This window comes from Lagopus leucura, unplaced genomic scaffold, assembly GCF_019238085.1.
Source record: "Lagopus leucura isolate 7727_CA_CO unplaced genomic scaffold, USGS_WTPT01 Super-Scaffold_100022, whole genome shotgun sequence".
Lineage (NCBI taxonomy): Eukaryota > Metazoa > Chordata > Aves > Galliformes > Phasianidae > Lagopus > Lagopus leucura.
Genome location: NW_024962275.1, coordinates 8,446,928 through 8,461,516, shown reverse-complemented (window position 1 = coordinate 8,461,516; position 14,589 = coordinate 8,446,928). Strand labels below are relative to the sequence as shown.

Genomic DNA, 14,589 nt, shown 5'->3' with positions numbered 1-14,589 from the left:
AAGAATGGAGCTAGTCTGGTCCTGTTGTGCTGGACGTGGTACTGCAGGACTGCAGGCACTGAACCATGATTTATCTCAGTTGCCGTGGCAGTTCATTGGTACAGTCTGGATGAGAGGTATTGGCTGGGATTCCATGATACTTTGGAAGTACTATAAACTGGAAGAAAGACAAGGGTCTAATATACTTCTACAAACATGCTGACATGAAACTTAAGCTATTCTGTCAGCAGCAGGTCAGCTAACCTATTGTGTTTGTGGAGCTTAGGATTTCTTTTTTATGGATACTTGCTGACAGCAGCATAACTGAACTGACATGTAGGAAGACATTACCTGCCAGAAGAGCTCTCCCATGGCTCAGCCCACAGTGAGAAGGGCTGGAGCTATGCATTAGGAATTTACACACAGATTAAAAACCCTCATTATTAATCATTTCCACAGTTAACCATTGCCCTGTAACCAAAGGCTGCAAGTATCTTTGTTTCAAAGTAAGTGAGGTAATCTAGAATCTCTTTTTAAGTAGATTTCTGCTGTCGAGGTAATCTGGGGATTAGTTCTGCACATTTACGAGGTGTTGAAATGCCAGAGCTGCTTCTGTAGGAAGTTGGTAGAGAGGAGCATGTTACCTTGATTGGTTTCCTTTCTTCTTGTAAGTTCCCAATTTTGCATTTTCTTATTTTTATGGCTGAAAACACACTTCAGGGCTTTTAAAAGACCAATGTAGCTCAGTGTCTAATGAATACACCTGTAATTGTTTATTTCTGCTGCATAGCACTTATACTACTGCCCATTTGAAGCCTGGTTTGCCCTGGCTACTGGGGCTGCCTGTTGGGATGGGCAGCACAATCATTGTAGGAGAACAAATTTGTCTACTCTCATCTGGTACCACAACATACAAGCCATCAACCTGCAGCTGAAGAGACAGCAGTGGCTGTGTTTGGAGGAAGAGTGGTGCAAAGGAGAGACTAAAGCTACCACCGGTGTGTGGCAGCTGTTTTATGATTGCATTCCCAGAAGCAGGATGGAAGTCCTGAGGATTTCCCCTGTGCTGCTGACTCCCCAATAACCTCAGTTTTTCTTCTGCGCAGGCTTGTCTGAATCCCTCCTCTTCCTTCTTCAGATGGTCTGAGCAAAGAACACATCAAAGATGTTGACGTGTCTCTCATCAACTAAATACCAGCAGCCAACTTATCTAAAGTCATTTTCTGCCTCCCTGCCACTGGGAAGAAAGTGCCTTCAGGGGTTCTCATTGTGTACCCCAGAAGAACACAGCATAACAACTCCTGAGTAAACAGAGGCAAAGTCAGCATCCCCCATCCTCTCCTCTGAAACAGTTTGTATTCACAATAAAAGCCCTGCTTTGATCTCTTGCCAAGAGTAACACAGACAGTCTATTCAAACATCTTTAATAACATGATATAATTAAAAATATCTAACCTGCAACTCAAAGAAATGAATATGAAGCTTGTTTCAGTCTGTTTCCACACCCCTCCAAACTTGACTGACAGGTTCCAGACCTTCATTAGTTGGCCTGAAAATTCATGAACACACCAATATTAGTAGGTGGGGGTGGGAGGGGTGGGTTGTCCTATATGTGAATTAGGAACACAAGGGATTAATAACCAGGTTTGAAAGGATTTGAGTGCCATGGTAGCTTTAAATATCCTGCAAGGCAAATCATTGCATCTGTGAGCATTTAAATTTCTGTTTAAAGTGGTCTGCAGTGAGTTGAAGTCACTTGTGCCTTGGGCTTTAAACAGCTTGTGTGTTTAAGTCTCTGAAGCATTCTGAGAGGTGAACTCTAAGTGCTTTAGTCAAAGGTCAGCATTTGTCTGAATCCATCCATTTTCTTCACAATAACGTGGAGAATTGTACAGCAGCTCCTGTTAGAAGAACAGAGCGGACCAGAGCTGGAACGGCTGCCAATCCCAGAGGAATCCTGAATGTTGGACTGCAAAGTCGATTTGGTCACAGTCTAACATGAAAGTCGTGGGGCTGACAACTGGGAAAGCTGCTGTTCCTCAGTCTGTTCTTGCCTGAAGGACAGTGTTAAATATCACATTCCAGGGGCAGGGAGACAAGCAGTTCAGTGCACATGAGTGAGCTGCCATCGTGCACCCAATTTTAAGTGTGAGATAAAACATCTTAATATAAATCCTGGTTAAAGTGTTTAAATGGACAGTTTTAACCCTGAGTTACCGTGACTCAGCTGAGAGACAGGAACTCAGCTGTGTATCTGTGCCCTTGGTTTCTCCTTTGATGTTCTGTATGTTTTGTACAGAGCAAGACCAAAACCTGCTGCTTTTGAAGGATTCAGTCAGCAGGAGCGTTCACTGGGTGGAATACATGGATACTGCCACCAAGATGGGAGGACAGGTGAGTGGTGGCAGGGAGAAAATACAAGTTTTCTTCCTTGGAGAGTACAAGCAAGTTGGCAGCTGTATTCTGATTGTATTTTAGAGCTTTTCCAGTCTCCATTAGTGGTATGTTGCAGGCATCTTCCCTCTTGTGGGCAAAGAAGAGGACAGAATGCCTTTTTAAATATAACTTTTCCTAAATAGACAGGATTATTCAATATTAACTTTATAATAGTGCTCCTGGCCCGCCTCCTCCTCAAGGGAATGTTTTCATTAGTTTGACACAAGTAATTGCAGTTGCAGCCCAAGCAAGATCTGTGCAAGCTGGTCTCATTTGGAGAATGTGTAGCTTGTCATCCACTGTGAACCTCAGGCTTCCTGCATGGCAGAATCTGTTTTTTCAGTGTACAGTAGTGCAAATGGTTGCAAGCTGAAACAAGGTACTGAGACTCTCGAGTCCTGCAGGAAAACCACCTGCATCCTCCAGGGATTTTCACCTGTGTGATTTCTGTATATACTCTGTTGGCTGCCCTCTGGCACAAGAATCTAGTCCTGGAATAAGTCAGTTGTCATCAAAAACGCTGCTGTTCCTGTTACTGAAGCTGTTCTCCTTGACCATCACTCGGTATGAGATGCGCATGAACGAGCCAGTGAGCAGCACCACGAAGAGGATGAGCAGCAAAGACCAGACACCTGGGTCAATGCCCTTGAGAAAGCTTGGGCTGTCCTGGGGGATGCTGTTGGTCAGATTCAGCAGGTATCCGAGAGTCCAGACAGATGATGTGTCACCAGTCTGTTGACAGGGAAAGGAGAAGAGGTCAGAAGGAAAACTGGGTAGAACAGCTGTGCTTCTGTGAACAGGCCTAAAACCTTGCATGCTTTAATTGAGACTGACCCACGGATTAGGCTTGAAATGAGCAGCTCTTCCTCTCTTAGGGCTCTGAGTGCACTGCTATGCCTTAATTGCCCTAAACAGCCTCACCTGAGATTTCCACTCACCTCCTCTGTTCGCTGCCCTTGGAGCTCCATTTAAGCTCTGCCCTGAGCAGCTCTTTCTTTTCTGAGCTGAGGTGTACCTGTGTGCTGTTTTTACTCCTGCTCTCTGCCTGATTTTTCCCTGGTGGATCTCTGTTGTAAGTAGTTTTGCTTGTGGTCCTATTGCTGAATGAACCTCAGACTGATGTTTTAGGGCACTTGTTTCTGGCTTTTCAGTTTGCTGCGTGGACCTGGAACCTAACCTTGGTTTTGGCTGGTGATTGCTATGTGGCTGACTGAACTGCTATTACTGATGCTGCCCTGCTCACATTTGAGGGGAGTCACACTTCTATTAGTGAGCTGAGAAATTTAAGAGCAAACTTCTATTTTTTGAGTGTGAGGACCTGAATCAAATCCTGCTTTCCTAAGGAGCTCCAGATCCTGGAGCAGCTGCCTTCACCAGCTGTAAAGCATGACTGGTTTAAAGGTGAATCTTGTGGCTTAGGAAATATTATCCAACCATTGTCTGTAGCCTTAAGTGATGGCAAAGCAATCTTCTTTCACTTGCTTCTTGGACATGGATTCTTACAGATAATTTTGCTTCGAATAAGGTTTTGACCCATCTGTTTTTCATGAGTGGAATCTCTAGTTCTCTGACCTTCTTTTTCTTACTTACAACAAATGTGAATTGATTTAGCAAAAATATCTTTTTGGAGAAACCTTGTTGGTTAGGTCTTGTAACACTGAACACAGTCTGGCTGTATTGAAATCGTCTCACCCTTGTAATTGGATGTACCACACATAGATAACTGACCTGGAATGCAGCCTCAACAGACTGATTGAAGTCAAAAACATATCCCTTTGTACTGAGATGAAAGATGAAGGCAGATACAATGCAGTAATCAGCAAGTGCATCCAGGCTTGTCTGGGTCTCCTTGACTAGCTGGTGTTGTTTCCAAAGGAAGAATGAAAGGAGGGGAAAAAAAGTAAATATTCAGTAGTTAAATTTCAGGCACATCAAAAATGCTCCCTTTCTGTCTGGGACTGGCTGCAGGACTGGAGGAGGGGGTTTCAGTCCCTGTCCTGTCACTCTGGGCTGTGGTCTGGAAACCAGTGCCACCTCTCAGTGCCTTTTTCCCACTCTGTTTAAGGGACCTGGCAGTTTGAAGAGCTTCAGAACTGGCAGCCAGGTCTCGTACAGCTGCACTGCAGGTCAGCTGCTTGATAGGACTTCCTGCTCTGTGCTTAGGCTGAGCTAATGCTGCAGCCTTTCTCTCAGCAGGATCACTAACAAGGCCTTTTCCTTCCAAACAGAAGAGAAAACTTCAGGGAACTACTAATGGGACTTTGCTACCCCATTAGCAAACCCTGTAAGAACTGGCTGGTTTAGATGTTAGTAAGCAAAGGATGTCTGGTTGTTGTATGCTTTGAATGAAGGTGCCCTCATAAGACACCAGCTGAGGAAGAACTTCTGGAAACCCTGTGCTTGGTCTGCGTGAGCCCAGATAAAGTGGGATAATCCCTGGAGTCTGAGCAGGTGTGTTCCTTACACTGAAAGACCAGAGGATAACAGGAAGATCAAAGTGATGTGCAGGAGTGAGTAGACAGGCTTCCTGCTTACTCCTTTATGTGCAGTGTAAGGTATTTGTGGCTTCTCAAGTGATTAAATGTAAGTGTACCAAGAGTAGCAGCTGAGATTGGAGAGGAAGGAAAATAAGCCTGTGACTTATAACTCTGTTAGTTTTGACCCATGTGGGCTTTTCCAAAAGGTTCCTGGCTTCCCGCTATCCCTGTACAATAAATTATTCCATTTACCTCTTTGACGGACATCTCACAAAGCTTGCTGACTGCCTGACCCAAGTCAGGAGAGGATGTGGTTTTCCTCAGGAAGTCCATGGCCTCAGAAATCACCTACAATGGCAGCAAAAACAATTGTCACTTCCTCCCTCTGGATGCCTTCTCTGAGATTCACTGTCTTCAGGATCTTGCACTGGTCCTGGCTTGACATTCTAGTGATAGATCCAAGGTTTGTGATACAAACATGTGGATGGTGGAGCATGGATGTCTGCTCAAAGTGGGAGTGGATCGTTTTGTTTCACCAAGAACTTGGTATAGGAGGTCCTGCTCAGCGTGGCTCCCACCTTGCCCTATCCCTGCTGGATCATGTGAGCTCCTTTATGGCTCAGAGAAGCCCCAGAGTCTGACAAGCAGACATTGCTGGAACATGGAATGAAAAGGTTTTCTCACTGCTGTTGGTGGGAAGCCTGTGGTTCTTATTTGAACATGGGGAGAGGACAAGAGAGCTTGTGTGGCACTAAGCAGAGCACTGGCCCACTTGCCTAGTAGAGGAGGCTGTGACTGTTCCCTCTGTATTAATTAATGACTGAACTGGTACCATTTCTTGTATTCCCAGTACTAATTGGCTACCCCAAAGTAAATGAGAACCCACCAGAAACCTGGTTTGGAGGGGCTTGGCAGCACTTTTGGGGAAATTATTGAGCAAGCTGCAGGAAGAGGAGGAGTTGAGCAGTCTTTGCACAAGTCTCATGCAGGCAGAGGGATTGCTGGTGCCGGAGATGTTGAAAACCTGGTCAGAGTTGGGGATATCCAGTGTGTCATCACTGACAGTACAAGGCCCCGTGTGCACCGAGCTCCACTGCACTTCTTGGGAGTAGCTGAGGGGCCAGCAGGGGTTAGGCACAGTTGTAGCACTTCCTTGTTCCTACGGAGAGAATAAAACAAGGGCAGTGGTAGTGAGAGAGGAGGTTGGCATCCCAAGGCTTTATAGATAAAATGCACGTGAGGAAGAGTTGTTTTTTCTAACACCGTGTTAAAATAACACCATGTTGTAGTTGAGTGGGCATGCTGCAAGAGGTTTGTCAAACCTTATCTCAGCTATTGATCTGCAAGACCCAGCCTGATGCAGCAGGATCCCAGCTCCTGCTGAGTTCAGAGCGAGCTGCAGCAGCTGGATGTCCTGTGGGAGGCTGAGGAGTCCTGGCTTGTGGGAATCGTGGCCCTACCTGCTCAGTGAATTAAGGTACTTCTAGTGAAAGGCTGCTCTGGTCTCCTTTCTAAGTGGTTTCTGTTTTGCCCATGTTCACAAGTCTGATCACTGAAACACAAGGTGATCCTGCTTGCATTAGGCAGCCAGCTAGGCATGGGTAATTCAGTGTTTTCTGATGCTTTAGCCCCCATGCTCTCCATTAGCCAGCGTGACCTGGGTGGCATGCAGGTGCCCAGCCCCTTCTCAGTTGGCTGCTTGCCCACTAAAGCTGTGTGGGGCTGAAGAAGCCCTTTGAGAATGAGTGTTCTCCATCTCTAGGAATTCCCCAGCATAACTGTGGGTAGCAGGTCTCTGAAGGATATCCAGGTCTCTACCTTGAGTGTGATTTTAGCACCTCAGGAGAGGGACTTTGTGCTCCACTGTGTTAAGTAGCGAGCCAAAGATCCTGTCAGTAGGGAACCCAGGAAAACAGGTGCCTTTATCTCTGCTTGGAGAGCATTGATTCAGACATGGAGAGCGTGTCTGACAAATGCCCTGGGCTTTTTTTTTTTAGGTACGTGAACACCATCTGCTAAAGACACATAGTGATGTTTTGCCTATAAGCAGCTACACCTTATGCAACTGTCATTCAGTACCAAGGGCTGACCTAATATCTAGGAACTTCCAAGAGCCCTTTGGGCAGATACTCACTTGTATGAGCATGGAGAGCAGCCTGCTGCGGAGCTGGTCTGTGCCGTGGCAGGGACAGTGGTGGGTGTTCACTGTGTGTGTCTGCCCATACAGCTGCAGCCTCACTCCCTCCTGGTTCCCTTCTACCTTGGAAGTGAGCTGTGTTGAGGCTCCTCCTATGGACAGGACTCCTGTCATCCCATTTCCAGAGGGGACCATTTGTCCTCGCCAGTCGTACTGACCCAAAAAGAAACAGAGCAGTAGTTCTTAAGGCTTTCTACATCTGGGTTTTAGTCAGATGCAAACATTAGTGCACAGAGAAAACAACTTTTGGTGCAGTACAGCCCACTTGTTTCTTTCCCCCCACAGGACACAGGGATGCTAAACTGCTGGCTTTGGAGGGAACAATGGCTGTGCAATGGCTGCCATCTGCACAGAGCTCCCCAGAGTGAGCAAACAAGGCTCACCACCTGGGACAGCTGATCTCAGCAATGGTGTGAGCAGGGGAGAAGATGGTGGTAGAGAGTGAGAGGGAGGTTCCCAGGTGGGCAGATGTGGGCTTCGAGTGCTGCCTCAATGCTGAAGCACTCTCCCATCAGAAGAACCCTACGGTTTCATCTTCCCCAGAACTCATTTTGCCAGTGCTGAAGTTACTAATATGGACAGGAAAGCTTACACTGACTGCAGACATGAGCACTGTGTCGCTGGCTTGGGGAGTCTGCCTTGCTGCCAGCAGGATTAGCAATTCCGTAGCTGGTGCATGCTTGCTGCAATTTATCAACAGCAAGCTGATAATATATCTTTATATCTTTATGTAGCTTTATATTATGGTGCATTGCTGCTGCCTTTCACTTCCCCGCTGTGCGGTAACTCAGTTGCTGCTATCTAGCCTGCTTTTCTTTTGCACTTTGAATCCTTCCTGAGGTGCAGCAGATTGAGAACGTATGGAGTCAGCAAGGAAAATTAAATATACTTTTGTTGTTGTTGTTCAGTTGGTACCTTCTGAATACAGGGCAGGGCTCCAGCATGGGACACCCAGCTATACTCTTGTTAGCATCAGAATGAGAGGAACACCTATGGGCTTTTTCCTTGCTCTGCTGCTTACAGGTTGTTGCCTGTAGACAACTGGACTGCAGTGACAATTGCAGAACACCCTGCAGGCAGCAGCAATGCATTTGGAAGTAGAACTGTAGGGACCTGATCAGGGGAGTGAGGACCAGGCTGTTTAAAGTTATGGATGCAAGCGTCCTTGATGTGTTGTCCAGAAAATTAGGGCAGCTACACGAGCATGTGTAGGCAATGTTATATTTGATCCTTCAAATCATTTTTAACCACGTCACATCACGTTCCCTAGCCAGCTGGTGTTGGATATAACATGCCTCTAAAAATTCTGTACCTTGAAGAAGTTCTCCAGAATGTAGTTAACAGCAACCCAGTTGAATGCTTCCTCATCTGGGCTGGACAAGATTTGTACCCTCTGAAAGTCAAAGGGGGATGACTTCAGGGCCACAGTCAGGGCTGCAAGGAGATCGTCAGAGAGGGTGGGATGGCTGAGGCTAGACAGAAAAGAAAAAGAGGGCGTGTTTATTGTGCTTTGCCAGGAGCAGCCCACGGTGGGCACAGCTGCAGAACATGTGCTCTTTTCCCCATTTTGGGTAGCAGCGTGGTGAGACACATAATAATCCTGCTGCTGCTTCCCTCTCTCCTTACACAGCACTGGTGGCAAGAACAGCCTGCACAATACAGATGGAGATATGATTTGATCAGCTGTGCCACCATTCAAGAGTTTGGGAGTTTAGTACCCTCTGCCACTGAGGGATGCTGTGGCCTTACCCCATGGACTTTCTCCCTCTAGACCTTACTCTCACCCAGTGTCTGAAAGGAGATAGTTCCCAGCAATGAGGTGACTGAGAGCAGTTTCCACAAAAGTATGTATCATAAAGTGGATCTTCCCACCACTGCTCCCAACCTGCTGACAAGAAACACCTCTGCAGCCTCGTGTTGCTTGTCATGTAAAGTGAAAACAGCTTCCAGACTGACAGATTTTTCCCTGGCCCTCATTGCCAAAGTGACCAGTAGCAAGACTCATCTTCATAGCTGCCTTGGGGGATGTGGTGTGGTCACAGCCGTGCCGTACTCCCCTTGAGTGCATGGGGAGCTGAAGAAGGTTTACCTGACCAGCAGATTAGGGGTGAAACACAGTAGAGCAAATAGGTGAGATTTGTTTACAGAATGATCCACATGATGTGTGCTGGTCTCTGGGTGTGGGTTTGCAACATGCACTCACTTCAGCTGCCTTATGCTGGTGGTTGCTCCCAGGTACAGGGGAGTCTGGCTGTGCTGCTCTGCCGGGATCTTGCTCTGGGCCCAGTTCAAACATGTATCCAAGCTCTTTCCTACTTTCTGAGGAGAATCTGAGTAGTTCGGGATTTCTGGACCTGAGGATCAGGGGAAAGAATGGAATTTTCTATGGGAATATGTGGGAGAAGTGAGAGCTGTTATTAGAGAGCCTCCAGGACATGCATAAAGACAGGACACTTCACAGGTGGAACAAAGGAGTTCTTCCTGTTCTTCCATCTTGCTCTTCTGGGAGCGAAATGGTAAATGTGTGAATACCAGTTTGCATTAACCTAACCCCAGCTATGCTGCTAAGACGTCTTGTGAGTGACTGTGAATCAGATGCATGGCCGCTGCAACAGAGCTGAAGCTGTCTCAGCCCACAGAGGGGAAAAAGAGTGGCTTTAACCACTGTAAATGATGAGCAAAAGGCCATGCAGACAGCACTGAAACTGATGTGCCAGATCCTCCTCCAGCCACTTCCTCCTGTGTTGGCGGAGGTGGTTTCTGAACCCTGAGCCTACAAGCAGGGCACCTCTGCTCTAGAGGAAGTTGGTGCTGTGCAGAGGGAAGCTGTGTGCAAGCCCTGACTCATCTTGCCAGCACAGTTCAGTGTGGCTTTAAGTGTTGGTTTTGAACTACTACCCAGAAAGAGCCAAGAGCCTTCCTTCCTCATCCTCTGCCCATCTTGCGTTGCTGGCTGTGTGTCCCTCTCCCATCAGCTTTGTTCTCTTGGGCCCTGCATGGAGCTAAGCTGCTATTGCCTATGGCCACACAGACTGAGGACTGCCTCTCTTCTGGGAAGGAGACTTGCCTTGGTCTCTTCCTACTGCTGACAACTTACAGCAGTTTCAAATAAGTCTTTGAACAAGCCCCTGAACAAGGGAGCCTTGTATTATTTGTAGGTGGCTTACTTTGCTAGCAGTCTGCAAGAGCACCAATCCCCTGCTTGTTCTCTGGTTGCCTTGCTACTGAGAGTTCAGGGGTTTCCCAGCATCCTGTGATAATCACATTTCAACATCAAAGCGAAGCAAGACTGAGAGATTAAAAAACAAAAAAAAAACAACAAAAAAAAAACAAACACGAAAAACAAACAAAAAAACAAGACCCAAGCATTAAGGCATGAAAACCCTTTTTGATGGCATTTGTGGGGCTGAAGCGACTCAAACTAGTGAGGAACACCCCAGTATTCCAGTATTGTCCAAAACATGACACCTAAAGCTGAACAGAACTCGTGCTTTTACCATCAAGCCCTGCATAAAGGGTTAGAATTGTCATGCTTGGAGCACAGTATGGAGGAGGGAGAAGTTGCCAGGAGTCACCCTGTGGCCAGGCTTGCCTCCGTTGCTGCTCACATCTCCCCTGGCTGAGGAGCTCAGCAGCGTTGTCTTGATATAAGAGACAAGGAAGTTGCAGTAATGGACCATGCACAGTTTTCTTCTGTTTTTATCCATCCCATACTAATCCCACAGACCAGCAAGCATGAATCTGGCACCTTACCTTGCACCGTGCAGGAACTACATTCTTTGATCACCCCGGTCTTGTTTGCCTTGGTGGTGGTCCACTGATAGATGAACAGGATGGAGCGGGATGGGCCAGCATCCAGAACAATGCCATACTGGAAAACCCCGAAAAGATTTAAATGAATACCACTGAGTGCTCACTTCTTTGTTACTGCAGGGCTGCTAAGTGTTACTTAGGTACCCTGGGTTGCCTACACTGCATTATTTGAGTTAGCTTTTTACATTCAAAGAAAGAGGTGAAGACAAATGGTGAAGGGCATGTGCTGTGAACCAGCAGCGTTACTGAATGAGAAGCAGCAGGAGTAGAAAAATACCCAGAGATGTGTAATTCCTACAGTGGCATGCTCTGCAGCTATTCCTGAAAGCAGGCAAAGGGCTTCCATTGCAAGCTGAGCCATCTGGAAGCCAGGAGAGGCTCTAGTGCAGTGGAAGAGGGATCTATGCAGTTTGTCAGCTGATTCTGAGACTGACTGCTTTTTGGGTTGGTTTGTTAAAGAGAGAAGGCTTTCATGAAGCACTCAGAGGGCTGTGGCTTGCTCCTGCTTCTGAAGAAGCTGAGAATCTCACATCCGTACTGCAGGGAGAGAAAGATGTGATCTGAGTTTGCTCTGATGTGTGCCAAGCCTGTTGAACTTGCAGCATGCGCTCTTAAATGCAGTGGTCCCATGGAGACCAAGATGACGTCTGGGTAGAAACTGCAGCAGCCACATGAGATTTCTCAACACATTGTGCACTGCCATGTTCTCCTGTTGTATAGTTACACAGAAAACCAAGGGTTTCCCAGCATCCTGTGATGATCACATTTCAACATCAAAGCAAGACTTGAGAGATTAAGAAGAAAACCCCCAAGCATTAAGGCATGAAAACCCTTTTTGATGGCATTTTTGGGGCTGAAGCGACTCAAACTAGTGAGGAATACCCCAGTACTGTCCAAAACACAACACCTAAAGCTGAACAGAACTCATGCTTTTACCATCAAGCCCTGCATAAGGGGTTAGAATTGTCATGCTTGGAGCACAGTGTGGAGGAGGGAGAAGTTGCCAGGAGTCACCCTGTGGCCAGGCCAAGGGCTTTCTTTGCCTCTGCGGTGCAGGATCTGGTGTGCTTGGGTAGCCCAGTGTGGAGCCAGGAGTTGGGCTCCCCAGCCCTTGTGGGTCTGTTCCAGCTCAAGGTATTCTATGATGCTGTACTGACTGAGCTGGAGTACCCTGCAGCCCATGCTCAAAACAGCCTTGGTGCTAGCATAGGATTTCATTTACTACTGCAGTCTGGGACACCTCCTACATAGGGAATCAGTGCAGGAGATCTGGGAGGTGTGTGGCAGTGTATGGTCTTACCTGCATCTTGCACAGAAATATTCATAACTGCGGCTGAGTGGGAGGGGAAACCTTCAGAGAGGTTTGTGCTGTCAGAAAGGTTTTAGCAGAATATGGAGCCTGGCTGCAGCCCTGAGCACTGCCTGCACCCTTCTGGGAGCTTCCAGCTTCGCTGGGCTCAGTGCTGGGGCCAGAGCCCAAGCAGAATGCGGAAGGATGCAGTTCTACCCAAGCCTGCTGGCATCCTCCCACATGAGTGACAGCTCATATTTCTGGCAGGGACGTGTCGGCTGCACTAGGAGAAGAGGAAACGAGTGGTCTTGGCGGAGAAGCTGGGATTTTTTTCTCCTTCAAAAAATGAGAGGCTGCTGCTGGGAGCGCAAGGGGTCACCGCATGGATGCCACAGATCAACATCAGGGAAGGACAGAGAGCTGCTGGGAAGAGCTTGGAGCAATAGGATTTTTTTTTAAATCCAGTTCAGTTTGACAAGCATGAGAAAGGGCAGTGTGTCTGAACTTGCGTGTTAACTTACTTCTTTTAAACTACATCACGCAACTGAGCTCATCTCAGCAGCTTTGCATCAAGAAGCACAAGCAGATCTAACTGCTGCATTGAGCAGGCTGAATCTTTGCCTAAAATTAAGAGATTAAGAGACAGAAGAAGAGAAGTAAAAAATAAAGCTCTACTGTTTTTCAAGAAGGATGCAGCTCTTTCCCTGTGCTGAAGCTGTGGCTCCTTCCTGCTGTGGGATGGCTCCTGCTGTGGGCTGCTTCTGCCCAGCCTGCACTGAACATCACTGATGGATGATGGTCAGCCTGCTCCTTCCCTGAGCCGGGCACTTGGGCCCAAAGAGGGTGGTTTGTCTTTGGCTGAAAAAGCCACGGCATGCTCCCATCCTCAGACCTGTTCTGATCCCTCAATCAGTTGTTTCAGGCTACTAAGTCACTCAGTGGTGTGATGAATGTAAAAAGCAACAACACACCTGTTTGTAGTTCAAATGCCTAGCTTGCACCAAAGAGCACAAGGAAACCGGCAGGTTCTCCCCAAGAAGCCATGGAGCTGAGGACGTTATCTCTTGCATGTTGTCCTGCATGACCTCGTTTGCCCACCCCTGGCAGAGCCATTCACCCTTACCTTGGTCCTGAGCGGGGCAATGGGCACATCTTTGGTGGAGACGCAGAGCAGCACGATGCCTGTCAGTCCTGCCACGATCACCAGCCAGGGAGGAAGGAGCTCTCGCCAAGACATGGAGCACTTTATACTTTTTCAGACAGTAAAAGAGGAAGCACAGGAGCAGCACAGAGCCCACATCTGACAGCGGCTCCTTTCGGCAGGCTTTAAAAAGAGGAGAAAGGCGGAGCCGGGGCCAGTCTCTGGCTTCAGCCCAATCCCAAGCCGCAGGACCATGAGAAGAAGCACATGGGCTGAGCCACGAGTCCTTCGGCCGGCCATGCAGTTGGTGCAGCTGGCTTTGTGCCATCCCGGCGCTCACTCAACAGCACTGCAACCTCGAAACCGCCCTGGGCGATGGTGTTGAGGTAAACAAAAATGCTGGGCGAACTCTGTTTAATAAGCAGAAAGCAGGCAAACTCTCATCGCTTTGGTATTCTGTGCCTGGCAGTGCTAGTGAGAGCTGCCAAAATTAGAAGTCAGGAAACTCCTTGTAGCTGGGTTTCCTTTTCATCCGAGAGCTGCGCACGGCTCCACTGTGGGTCTGGGGCACTCCCTGCAACATGCCTTTGTCTGTGAGAGGTGGTTTTGGCATACTGGGAAAATGTCTGTGTGTTTGGGTTTCCATGTGCAGGAGGCTCTGGGTGGCTTACCCTTTGCTATGGGGGCTGCTCGGGCCGTTTGTCCACCTGAGATGAGATCGCTATCAGTGCCTGCATGCCCCTTCTCAGCATCCCCATGGGATGGACAGCCCTAGACTTAACAAAACGTGCCCCTCTTCCTCCTTTCCTATGTCACAAAGACACATCTCTGAAACCAGAATTTCTGAAGAAAAATCTCATAGCCACAGGAGGGATATTTCCTTCAAGTATTCTGATCAGTTTCCTAGTGATTGGGTCCAGTAATAAAACTGCAGCTGCTCTAAAAGATTTTTGGCTTGAGCAAGCTGGGCTGTTAATTGGTACAGACTTGTCCCAGTGGCCACTGGAGGCTTCCCCTGTCAGGCCTCTTCCTGCAGAACCAGAAGAATGGCACCCAAAAACACCATTCTGGTGTGTTTGGAGATGTGTGTCGTAGTGTTAGAGCTGTTTAAGCCTTGTTTTCCTGCAGATTCAGAGTCATGTTGGGGTTTTGTGGCTCACACCAGGGTGTTTGTCTGAGGGCTCGTGCCTGTGGGCTGCTCATGGCAGTTCATACCAACATTGTGGCACTGAAAAAGAGGCAACCTTGAGACAAG

At 47.7% G+C, this 14,589-nt stretch overlaps 1 protein-coding gene across 1 annotated transcript; it reads right to left on the bottom strand.

The window, feature by feature from the left end:
• Nucleotides 1-1,416: 1,416 nt before the first annotated feature.
• On the bottom strand, nucleotides 1,417-13,688 carry LOC122184415 (ectonucleoside triphosphate diphosphohydrolase 2-like). Its single transcript, XM_042879344.1, has 9 exons — nucleotides 13,317-13,688; nucleotides 10,843-10,960; nucleotides 9,293-9,443; nucleotides 8,402-8,561; nucleotides 7,027-7,242; nucleotides 5,779-6,051; nucleotides 5,145-5,240; nucleotides 4,144-4,272; nucleotides 1,417-3,147 (listed from the first exon to the last, which is right to left on the bottom strand). The coding sequence occupies exons 1-9, from the start codon at nucleotides 13,428-13,430 to the stop codon at nucleotides 2,917-2,919; spliced, it is 1,488 nt and encodes a 495-aa protein (XP_042735278.1). The 5' UTR covers nucleotides 13,431-13,688; the 3' UTR covers nucleotides 1,417-2,916.
• Nucleotides 13,689-14,589: the final 901 nt, after the last annotated feature.